Source organism: Aplidium turbinatum, chromosome 3 (assembly GCF_918807975.1).
Source record: "Aplidium turbinatum chromosome 3, kaAplTurb1.1, whole genome shotgun sequence".
In the NCBI taxonomy this organism is placed as follows: Eukaryota; Metazoa; Chordata; class Ascidiacea; order Aplousobranchia; family Polyclinidae; genus Aplidium; species Aplidium turbinatum.
In genome coordinates this window covers 38,039,211-38,052,312 of record NC_137474.1, presented here as the reverse complement: position 1 = coordinate 38,052,312, position 13,102 = coordinate 38,039,211, and the positions used below count along the sequence as shown (strand labels likewise).

Below are 13,102 nucleotides of genomic sequence, written 5' to 3'. Positions count from 1 at the left end.
TGGAAAAACCGGTTTCGTTTACAAAATATTCCTTACATTCTAAACATACACAAAAACTTGTCATTAGGAACTTCTTTCTTTTGTGTCACACGGCGTAGCCCAGGAACTACGGTCAATTGCAAAAGTTAAGTTTTATTTATCGTCTGCAGCTCGGTTTTTAGAAAACGGGTGCAACCTAGTTCGTACCCTGAACAGTTCGTACCCTCAGTTCGTACCCTGAAAAGATCGAGAGAAAAAATTAAAAAAAGCCGAAGTCGCTGATTGCAGTTTAATAGCACAAAGCCGAACTCGCTGATCGGAGTTTCGCAAACAAACTCGAGGGTTAGGGTTAGCGGAAACTGCGGAAAAATATTTGAGGAAACTGCGATCAGCGAGGGTTAGAGCATAGATTACTCTATGGTTATGGTAATGGTTAGCGGAAACTGCGGGAAAATGTTTGCAGAAACTGCGATCAGCGAGGGTTAGGGTTAGAGAGCATACATTACTCCATTGTTAGAGTTAGGGCCGAGTTAGGGTAAGCGGAAACTGCGGTTAGCGGAAAAATGTTTGCGGAAACTGCGATCAGCGAAGGTTAGGGTTAGAGCATAGATTACGCTATGGTTAGAGTTAGGAAAAGGTTAGCAAAACTGCAGGAAAATGTTTGCGGAAACTGCGATCAGCGAGGGTTAGAGCATAGGTTACCCTATGGTTAGAGACTTAGAGTTAGGGTAAGGGTTAGCGAAAACTACGGAAAAATGTTTGCGGAAACCGCAATCAGCGACTTCCGCTTTTTTTAATTTTTTCTCTTGATCTTTTCAGGGTACAAACTGAGGGTACGAACTGTTCAGGGTACGAACTAGGTTGCATCCTTAGAAAACCACTGATTAGTGAACTCACCCAACCATGGTCTAAGGGGTTAAGTACTGATTCCCAAATGTCTGACTATCAAATATTGTGTTAATATTACCTTTCAACATCACAAATGTTGATCGCAAAGGCATTGCATTAAACGTAGGCTAGTTATATCAAAACTAACCATAACCAACAAAGCAGAGATATTGATATCTTTTTATTGATAAAAATAAAACATCAACACTAAACAAATAACATATTCTAAGGGGTTTTAATAAACATGCACCCGATAAATAAAACGCCAAGAAATTAAAAAAAAATACAATTAAAAAAATACCATCTGGCAACTTTGTGGTTTGCGAGGTTTGCTACGTTTGCGGGGTTTGCTACGTTTGCGAGGTTTGCTACATTTAAAGACGGCCGGACATGCTTGACCGACAGAAAAAAGTACAAATTTTGAGGCCTGCCGTTGGTCAAAAGCTTTATCTATCACTTCAATCAATTTATTTCATAAAATATATTCGTGATTGTGTATTTTAGGTAGAAAAGGTGATAAAGACTCGGTTTTTGACCTATTTTCGCCATTTCTTGGTCAAATTTCTGAGTTCACATTTTATTTCGAAAGTCTTCTTGCGTTGAACACAGAATTTCATCAATTTTGTTTTTCCGTTTCTGTGCAAACAGTATTCCATGCACTTTTTGCACTACAAAGCAATTTGCGCAAATAACAAATTACCTTCCTAATTATTGTCTGCAAGCAAAGAATGACTCATATCGCGTCAGATCGCGACTCCCTACCCAGACAGCAAAATCGACATTGAATCAATGTAATGATGACGGATTTTGCTGCCTGGGAACAAAATGAAATTTTAACGCCGCCGACAAACACAAAATGAAACTGCATGCTAATAGTAAACTGTCTTGAAATCAAGCTATTGAATATCAGCAAATTTCTTGCATTTCATAATTGGCTGTGACAAAATGTTTATTGTGAACTTCACAATCATCCGATACCAACATAATCGGGATTAAAAGTTGGGGCAAGAAAAAAAGTAAAAGTCAAGAAATCTCAGGTTTCTAGCGTCACTGCTTCTATGTGAAATTGCTGAATTAGCAGAGGGCGAGACCATAGGGTCTACGCCAGTAACAGGTACGGTTAAAGAGACGCTTTCCTCACAACCGTAACCATGGCCACCTGGAGATGTGGCCTGATTTGTCACATTTTGATTACAGCTACTGCTAGTGCTTGACTGACATTTTTTGAGATGTTTTTACTTTTTGCGGTTTCTTAACGACAAAAAACTTTTTTGTTGCCTTGGGGAGTAGCAAATGAGAAAAAGTAAGTTGAAAAACGCAAAATCAGACTGTTATTGAAAATTAACAGTCTGACTAAAATCTACAAAATCAAATTTTCTTTGTTTTTCAACATGTGAGGATGTTAAAACCTATTGTGTCATCTGGGGAAAAGAATAAACAAAGCGTAAAAATCTAATTTTTAGAAAAATTTATTTAAACGTTTGCCCAAAGTTAGAAAAACCTGGAAATTTCTGCAAAATGTGACAAATCAGGCCGTATCTTTAGGTGGCCATGCCGTAACTAAGATCTTAAATTGCATTTAAAGCAAATGAACTGTTTTCACTCCACTGAAGACAGCAAAATTAAACTGGAATAAGCAACTGCCAAGCGATGTTCACACGATTGAATTCCCTGAAGTTCCTACACTTTGCACTTTGCAGAGATGGAGGATTTTTGATGACGTCATCAACTTTCCCACGTGACCAAGAATGAAACAAGATCAACCTTTTTAATGTAAAAGGGGGGAAATTCGTGGAAGATCGTTGAAACATTTGATCAATCCTGTCAAAAAAATAAATAAACAGGTCAAAATGTGGATATTGCACTCGTGTTTAGCAAGCAATTCTAACACTAAACTGTTTTCATCTTCAATGGCGTTAAATGAAATCTACTTTAAAAAAAACTAAGTTACAACATGATAACACAGATGCATCAGTTTTTATTTCAGTTCCTTCAGAAACTTTGTTGTTGTAAACCACTCAGCCACAGGCCCGAATTTAGGGGGGGCAGAGGGTGCAGGTGCCCTGGGCCCCCCGACTTTGTAATGGCTTCTCTACGTGGAAAAAATGTGATTTTGTGTTATTTTTTTTTCTTTCAGCCTTTGAAGTTTCTGCAAAATGCCGTGCAGTGCTGGATTATCAATCAATCAATCAATCAATCAATGTTTTATTTGTCAGTAACAGGAACATAGGTACATGTTTGAAATATGCAATATACACAGTACAAAAGTTACACAAGTTCCCATACCGACAGGGAGACAACGAGACGACCATACGGTCTACTAGTCAATTGCCACCCTACGGAAATTACGATTTTGCCATTTAAAATAAGCTTAGGCTACAAGAGAAAAATAATAATTGAAACGTTCCCGCGCTTCAACAACAGCATACGCACAAAAAAAAAACATATTGATGATAACGTAGGCCAAAACACAAAATTCCATGAAGCAAGCAGAGAATAATAAAGTTTCCGAAGCAACTGACAAGTTGGTTTCCATAACATATCACTTACGATGCACTGTAGCTTTGTAAAATTAACGTTTTGATCTCTTTTTTGAAACAATGAAATGATAAGTTTTTTAGCCTACTTGGAACCTCTGACCAGAGCATTGGTCCCAATACCTGGATGGACTTCTTGCCAAATTCTGTGTTTGATCTGTTTATAAAATAATTGTTGCCTGTTTGATATCTTGTGTTATGCTGATGAATAGATGAAGCATTTGTAAATAAATCACAATACGTAGACGGATACTCATTCATATGAACTTTGTACATATGTTTTTTTATTTCAATGTTATGTATGTCTTTTAGTTTCAAGATGTTCATTTTAAAAAATAAAAAATTAGTGTGAGCATAGTAATTTTGTTTCGTAATTATTCTTATAACCTTTTTTTGTAATTTTATTAATGGATCCAGTGCACTGTCACAGGCCTTTCCCCAGCTTGAAATACAATATTGCAAATGACAGTAAATCAAAGCGTGATACACATCTTTTAAAGTGTCTGTGTTGACATAATTTCTGAGTTTAAGCAACGCCCATGAACCTTTTGCTACTTTTCCGCAAATTTTATCTATGTGATATTTCCATGTTAATTTGTTATCTATGTAAACGCCAAGGTATTTTATTTGATCTTTTTGTTGAATGCTTGTGTTACCAATGTTAATGTTAAAATTTTTTATGTGTTTTTTATTTGTTATTAGCATGTATTCAGTTTTTGAGAAATTTAATGATAATCTATTAAGCTTCAACCAGTTGTAAACTTTTTGCATTTCGGCATTCACATTGTTCTGCAAATTTATTTCACATTTGTCGCTCATCGTAAGATTGGTGTCGTCAGCAAATAGTTTAACATTCATGTTTATTGAATTTGGTAAGTCATTTATATAGAGTAAGAAAAGAAGGGGTCCCAATGTCGATCCTTGGGGCACACCGCAGGTAACCAGTCTTGAGTTTGAAGAGATTCCATTGACGACCGTGTGCTGTAGACGATTGCTGATATAGCTTTTTAACAATTGTAATGGAAGGCCCCGAAAACCGTATGTTTGCAGTTTCTGTATGAGAATAGTGTGATCAACTGTGTCGAAGGCTTTAGCTAAATCAAGAAATACAGAGCAAGTTGTATCTTTATTATCTAGGTTAGTTAAGATGTTATCACAAACGTTTGACACAGCTAACGAAGTGGAATATTGTGGTCTAAATCCATATTGATGTGGTGTGATCAGGTCTTTTTTTGTTACATAATTGTACATTTGTTCATACAGGCATTTTTCGAATATTTTGGTGAAGGGGGACAATAGTGATATGGGCCTATAGTTGGAACAATTTTTCCTGGAGCCACTTTTGAAGATTGGGGTAACTTGAGCGACCTTTAGTACATCAGGATATACACCTTTATCGATACACTCATTGAATAAGTTGGTGAGGAAAGGGGCGATTATTGGTGAGGATAGTTTGACAAATCTCATAGGTATTCCATCATGTCCTGTACTTTTAGAGACAGAAAGATTATTAAGATGTTTTAATACTTCTTCTTGATTGACAGGTTTTAGGAAAAAGGAGAATGGGACACTTTGCAATTTCAATAATGAGCCAGGAGACGGTAGAGGGATTTTAGATGCCATAGAAGGACCAATTTCTGTGAAATAATCATTAAAACAGTTACTTATTTGTGCAGGGTCAGATATTTTTTCATTGTCAGTGCTAATTATTTCTTCTGGTATGTGCTTATGTTTGTACTTGATGATGTCATTTATGGTTTTCCATATTTTTCCAGTGTTGTGCTTGCTTTGCGTAATAAGAAAACTGTAATGCATTTGTTTTGCTTGCTCTTTGGTATGAGTAAGTACATTTCTGTACTTTTTGTATGTTGCTTGTGCAGAAGTGTTTGTTGGGTCTTTTATTTTTAAGTGATATAGTCTGTTTTTAGTTTTGATGGAGTTCAAAATTCCTTTTGTTAGCCATGGTTTGGTCTTGAGTTTTCTTTCTCTTCGAGACAACAATCGTAAAGGTGCATGCTTGTTTAAAGTGTCATTAAAAGTGTCGATGAAATGATTAAATCTGCTATGAACTGAATCATTCCTTTCTGTTTATTGGTTGGTCAAGCTATTTTCCAGATCACAAACGAATTCATCAGCAACAAAGTTTTTCATGTTCCTTATTTAATGCTATTATAGACGTAGAGGTGGTATTTCGCGCGTAGCCTATGCGCGAAAAAAATTTTTGCACGGGGGAGCCCCGATTTAAAGGGCCCCGGGCCCCCCATCAGCTAAATCCGGCCCTGCTCAGCCATGGGGATATCGGAAATATTTTTGAATGATAAGTTTGATTTGATTGATTGAATCTTTATTCTCTGACTGGGAAAGCTTCTTTGAGAGCTTAATCCTGACAGTTTCGCATACTTGTAGAGGCTTTAAACCATTGACGCAGGCCCGGTCACGGAGATTGACAGAGTCAAGTTTCGGATTGTTGGAGTGTTGTTGCCGAGGAATTACTCCATCAATTAGATGCTGGTGAATGGATAGTAGTCCTTAACGTGCGTTGGTCAAGTGTACACCCCGAGAGCCCCATATAACTCAGTTGATGAGCGCGTAACTTCTGGAACGAAGAGGCTTCAAGATCAAGCGGCGCTGGTTCGACTCTCGGAATGTGCGCTTGAGCAATGAGCAAGGCATTTCAGGACTGCTCTCCATTCAGCAGCAGCAACTGGTAAATGGAATAAATCCCCGGCAAGAACAATTCAACAATCTGAAGACTTCACTCTGTCAATCTCAATCGTCAAGAGCCTCTACAAGTAGGCTATGCAAAACTACCAGGAATAGCCTATCAAAGCTTTCTCACTCCGAAACCAACCAAACCAAACCAATCAATCGGAAACTTCACTCTGTCAATTTCCGTGACCGGGTCTACATCAGTGATACAAAGCTGCTACAAATAGGCTATGCGAAACCGCCAGGCTTCAGCTCTGCAAGAAGCTTTCCCAGTCCGAAGATAAAGATTCAATCAAATGAATCAATAAAACATCGTCGCTTGATCTTGAAGCTGTTTTGTTTACGAAGTCATGTGCTGACCAACTAATCAATCGTTTCACAATTTATGATAATTTGTTTTCAATCGCGTTTGGGTCTTATAAATTAAAAGTTTGAGAAGAAATGTTATTGCTAAACTATCACTTCCAAAGTTCCCACTGAATCCTAACCTAGTCCTAAGTTTCCCGCGCTTTTACAAAGTAAGCAGCAAAGATTTTGCTCTCCAGGTCTAAATATATAAATTGGATTAAAGAAAAACTTAGGCCTGGAGAATAGCAAATTTTAGTCAAATTTAGAAAGGAATTTAATTGTGGTCATTTCAGTCCAAAAATTTTCGAAATCAATAAAGAATTCGTAAAGACAGAACAATTCAAAGAAACCCATATCAAGAATCCAAGTCTGCGGTTGTCGCATGTAACAAACAAGCAATTGACTCGCCAGCCTCAGCTTTGAAAGAATAGGAATGAGGAAAGTAAATTATTATCCAGTGAAGCAATTGAAGTACAGTACGGTAGAAAATTTATCAAACAACCATTAGTAAGCCATGTGGATTAATTGTTTTACATTCTATTGTGTAACATCTTGTTTGCTGCCCATTATCAAATCGGTTCAAAGTTTGTCCTAAAATTTTTTGTTTTAAATTCAGTTGTTTTTTAAACTTTTCTGGATTAGTGTGTTTTGTATCGGTATAAATCAATTTAATTAAACCAGCGCAAGAGTTTTTAATGATAATTTACTTAGTTTTTGACATAAAAATCGAACGTTGGCCAGCAATCAAGCCTAGTCAGTTTTTAAGAAGGGCTGCCAGACAAGTTTGGATCAATCGCACTTAGCCTAAATCGACAAAAATGCTTTTTTTTTTCTTGCTTTTATTTCAATGCGAAGTGTTTGATTTTTTTAATTGAATTTAAATTTTGTTGCTTTATGTCAGTGGAAAAGTGACAAAAATTGTCATAAATTGTTATTTTGGGCTCAAACTTTGTAATGATACGTCGTCTGGATTTGATTTTTGTTAAATTTCGTCTGAAGAAAACATTATTGACCTATTGTGTTATTCGGTTACACTCAATTATTTCTCATTTACATTCTATTCAATTTGTTTGTCAAATTATATGGTCACATTGCGCTAGTTTCATGCAGCCAACAGGTACCACTGAGAGTCACTCAGCCATTTCTTTTATGACAGAACAATAGGCCTAGGCTATACCTTTTTTTTAAATTGTGATTATTTTTGTATTGTAATACTGTTACTGAAAATGTTTTTACTCGTAGCCTTGAACTATTTATTGGCTTGAACTTTTCTTGGTTGCACTGAAGTTTAAACGCCCTTGCTACAAGAGTTTATTGATTTCAAAAGTTTTTCCTATTTTTAATCACCCGGAATAAAGTTTATATTTGAATAAAACCACAGGACTTCACTTAAGGATCGCAGCAGCACATGATTTTTTTTTTCTTTCATTAATATTACTGAACATCAGCCTATCTTGTTTCAACGTAATTTGCCGATGCTTGACATTTGTCACATTAAGAGCTGGGAAGCAGCTGACTCGATGACTGATATAGTCTTTCGCTGCTTCCTGTCTGTTGTGGTATTTAGATAGCTATGGTACTATTTTATTCGTATTGTTTATAATTGTACCGTACTATTGTCGCAACAGACGAAATAAAAGGTTTCTCTCTCTCTCTCTCTCTCTCTCCTAATTGATAAAAGTTAATTTCAAACCTTGCGATCCATATGAAGCGAAGAGAACAATTCAACAAATTCGCTTGCATGCGACATGCACTAGACTTAGCCTATGCCAGTATAAACAAGTATAGGCTACGCATTAGGAATATAGCTCTACTTTCAAAATACGGTTATATAGGCTACGAGATACCGTAGCCTACATTATTTGTTTGTCGTGGTCATGAAACGATGATAGGCCTAATAGAAAACAATCCGATTTTTTTAGAAATGAAACTAAACTATTAGCTGAAACTGCGCAACGTTTGATGAACGCAAAAAAGCCTTTCTTATCAAGGCCTCAAATGGAGTTATGCGCAGAAGTGGACATTCGCTACTTTAAAAGTAACGCGCAACCAGGTAGGGCCTACCGCTACTCGGGCTAAACTAGCGCGCGCTATCGCTGCTTCTCTAGCTACTTTTTTCTTAACTTAAGCTGACACAGGCCGCACTTTGTGACTTCAAAATGACTTTGAAAACAAATGATATCACTCGTTTACACTGCCATTTCAATGTCGTTATAGAAAATCACGTTCTAGGTGAAATTTATTGTTAGGCTTCGCATCTTTCAAAAACAGGAGCAATTTAAAATGCAAGTCGCTGAGTCCTGCCCGCTTTAGCTTCAGCACGTTTTTCCAACGGAGAAAAGTCTTTCCATCGCAGCACTAGAAAGAATGGGGTGTTGTGTTTAAAACGACATTATAAATCGTCACTAGAAACAGAGCCGCCGGATTTACCATTAGACTAGAAAGGCTGAAGTAGGGCCACCCCATCCTTAATCCAACACTAATCACGACCTCGAGGATGAACTTTTGATGTAGTCGTGGTGCCATCGCATCAAACATCGGTAGGCCTACGAAAGACATGTTAATTGTGAAGGCCGCTTTTTCAGACAGAAGCAATAGGCTACTGTTTCTATTTCTAGGATTTGTCTAAGATTGTTATTTTGAAGTGCAGTGTCTTAGAAAAACATTTATTGCCCTTATTTCTAAATGTTCTTGTTTTTGATTTGTCATGTTTTTAGTAATTAGTAGGGCAACCAATTTTTTGACCTAAAAACTTGAATTTTGACTTTATAATTTACAAATTTTTACCTAATTTTGACCAATAACTTTCTGCGTTGCAACCCAAATGCGAAATACAAAGCATATTAGAAATAAAACCGTTGGGTAAGGATATCTTCTTTTTCTAACAAATTAAAAGAAAAATGTGGAAGACTCAACGACACCACAGCTAACGAACAGGTAACGAAAGTAACTCGAAAAACTGCAAAAGATAAATATGGAGTGGCTTGAAATATCCCGAAACTACTGAGAGGGTTCTGCAGTATTATACTTCAACATCAAGTAGTGTTTCACATGATTGCCTTATTACGGATTATTATGTCAGAATAGCAACAGAATTGCAAAAAAAAAAATCAGTAGCCTATCTGTGTAGCTTTAATAAAATATCAATAGAGAGAAGAAAAACTAAGTTAAAAGAAAATTTTGACCGAACCTCAAAATTTGACTAAAGTAAAAAGAATTTTTACTTAATAAATTTAAAACTTGTCTTCGTGTCAGCCTGAAATTTAGTTTATGGACGTTTTATAAACTTTGAACAAGGCAGAAAAATTTTGACTTTATTGACTTTTGGTTGCCCTAGTAATTAGTGAACAGACGTTGTGAAATGACAGTCAAATCCCTGCTACGTGAAAAGGTAAACCTAGACCTCAGCTGTCATGAGATGCACGAAATATTTTTTTAAAACAAGAAGTTGCTGAAACAAAATGTTTCTGGCAAAAATATGGAATGTGATATGTCATGGCTCGTATAAATGCAAAGATTTGTTCAAAAAAGTTTGTTTCGTTTCGTATAAAAATTTAATTTTGTAGTTGTCCTTATTTTGGGATCTAGGCTATGCCCATTGCAACTTTGGTTATAAATATTAACGTCACAATCTGCCGCCAGTTTTAACAATCCCATTGTGCGTTGTCTTGGCCTCTATATAGTAGGCTACGTCATGCTTTTAACCATACGCTTTTGATAACATACCCAGGCCGATGAACATAACAATTGTATATATTATTTCTTTCATGCCTGACAGTTGTATATCCATGTTCAGGGGCGCCGGAACGATTTTTGACTGGGGGGGGGGCAAGATTACGAGAAAAGGGCACTTTTGTTTACTAAAAGGCCAAATTTTTTTCAAGTTTTAAGATAAGATAGCGATAATGCTAATCCATCAGCTCACTATGTATTGAGTAATGATAGCCTAACAAGTGTCCGGTATACAAAAAAAGGCATCATGCTATATGTTATAATGATGTAACCTGCTGTCAAGCCTTAAAGCAGCCGGCGGCCATGGCCGCTAAGTAGTGCTTGAATGACCGCCGGTGCTACCTCCTCAATCGGCCAAGTTTGGTCGCCGGTCTCTTCTAGCCAATTATTTAATTTCGCAATAGAATGATCGTGGATTAACTGTCGAAAATATGGAGTATCAAAGAGTGACGCAAAATTAGGTCAGCGCGTCATAATCGCCACTGTTGTATTGTGTGGGAATATTTGTTATTGATGGAATATATTCATCTGCGATCACCAGCGCTGTAAGTCTTGTTTGTAATTCCCGACGTTTATTTTAACAAAAAAGTCTTAATTTATCCGAAGTGCTAATTTCCATCGGATGGCAATATTGTCCTTTTTATGTCGATTCGATGTTGTCGGACATTGAATCGTTGTTAAAAAGGAGAACTAGGTTAGTTGACATCCAAGGGGAAAACATTTTTTAATCATATTTTGCAAAAATTATGTTTCTTTTAGTAATGTCCTTCAAATCATTGAAATACTTATTTAATTACCTTGCCGTCATCGTCAACATATGTCGAATGTTGTTTTTCGTTGCTAAAAAGAATTCTAGGAGAGTGGCGAACTTCTTTGAAATCAGCCACATTGGAGACACTCGTGCGAGTGTCGTTAGATGGTCCCGCAGTATTGGATTACAATCCCGATAAAGCAGTTATTGCGCGGTGCAACGATTCTATTGTAGGACGTCGCCCAGGCCCAGACTTCAACAACGCTATATTTTCATTTTAGCATTGTTGCAAGTTTAATTCTATTGTGCTATCGTTATTTTTATTTTGTATTTTGGCCTCCAAGCACGCAGATTTGGCCGCCGAGAAGGAGCTCCCGATAGGCCACGATGGCTGCCGAAAAAAAAAAACGAGTTTTAAGGCCTGTACTTGTGTTGCAAAATTTTGTGCCGTAAATATTATTTTGAGGCAAAAATGAAAGATTATAATTAGGCTAAAAACGAATAGCAGAAATTGTTATATTGCAAAATGTGCAGTAGCTTGCATGACTTTAAAAGGGCACCATTGCCCCCCTGCCCCTCCATCTGCAGAAAAAATAACCCCCCGCTTCCGGCGCCCCTGTCCATGTTGGTTTTTTTTGCTCAGTAAACTGAAGAAAAATAATCGTCGACTGTTATATTTTTATCGACACCATGAACTTTTTCATTCACAAAAGAGTGCTTCTTCTAATAAGTAGTTAGACATGTGAGCGTCTGAGCGATATGTATGCGTAACTACATGAACAATAATAATCAATACTAGCCTGTTGTTGACATTGTTTTTGACGCATTACTTTTTAAGATCATGAGATCAAGCAACAACTCATGTGTGCCGATTTTATTCTGTCCACAACGGCAAACCAGAAAGATCATTAGACCATGACTAACGTAACATACAGTCATACACATAAGTAACAATGGAAGGACAGGTCAGGAGCAGAGACAGATTAGGCAATAGGCATACATACCATTTATTTTTTCAAATGAGATTTACGTATTGGCTCTGTGTTTTAAAACTCAACAAATCGATTTTATATCTATACGAAGTTTATTAAACCACAGTAAACAATTTTGAAGATATAATAATGTATTTATTGTAAGTTTAATTTTATGATTGGGAGTGGAGGGCCTCGCTACCCAAATTTGAGTTGTGACCCCCTATTTATGGAGCTACTACCTAGAGAAGAGGACATCCAACTTGATGTGTATAAACTGTTGGCTATAGCCTATACTCTCATGACAGTTTACAAGATTTGTTGATTTTGACATAATTTTAAAAGTCAAATATCAATTCTTGGAGCTGGTATACAAGTCCCCCCCCCCCCCCCCCCCCCCCTTGGCAACTCATGACAAAGAGGAATTGACCAAAACATGTGGATTGAAGTGTGTGAACAGTAAAGCAAAGGTAAAGTAGTTTCACCGTATATGTTTGGTGAGTCATGTCTTTGTCATAAGTTACGGTACCAGGGGGGGGAGGGGACTTGTATACCAGCTCCCAATTGTATTATGTTTACAATTTGTTAATATGTACAATAATTGCAGGCTGATGTAGCTGACTGCAATGTTGTATGCTATCTAATATGTGTAGAAATGGCTCATATCGATACAATGCAATAGAATTTTTATCAGTTTAACCATGGAACAAGCTGTTAAACATAAGAGCAAAAAAACAAAAGCAAAAATAAAAATACAAAATCCGGTGGATAATTCAGTTGGCACTGTCCTTGATGTTACATCTGTTGAATGTAGTAAAGCAAGTGGAGAAGTTGGATTAAATTTGCAAAATCAAGGTAGGGTTATGGTGCATATTTCTGGTGTTTTAATAGTATATATATGTACTGTAGTTGTTTCATATCATAAGTTGCAATTTACCACCAGCAGTCATAAGTGCACTTAGCTTGAATGCATTCAAGGCAAGGCTTGACAAGCACTGGAGCAGTGATGATGTTATGTATTAAGTGACAGTACTATTGTGTATGTATTTTTCATGTATATATGACCGTATTTTTTTCATTTTCTGCTCCCACTAATTTTTATTTATTTATTTGGTTGTTTCAGACCAGAAGATAGAGGTCCATAGAAACACGCCAGCACACACATACAAATAAAATAATTGAAAATC

The 13,102-nt window shown here is 36.8% G+C and overlaps 1 protein-coding gene across 1 annotated transcript in view; it reads left to right on the top strand.

The window, feature by feature from the left end:
- Window positions 1-12,616: 12,616 nt before the first annotated feature.
- LOC145766402 (ectopic P granules protein 5 homolog) overlaps window positions 12,617-13,102 on the top strand; it is a 36,793-nt gene continuing 36,307 nt past the window's right edge. The window contains exon 1 of the mRNA XM_082578109.1: window positions 12,617-12,770. Coding sequence (XP_082434235.1) covers window positions 12,617-12,770 — 154 coding nt within the window. The remainder of the gene's footprint in view (window positions 12,771-13,102) is intronic.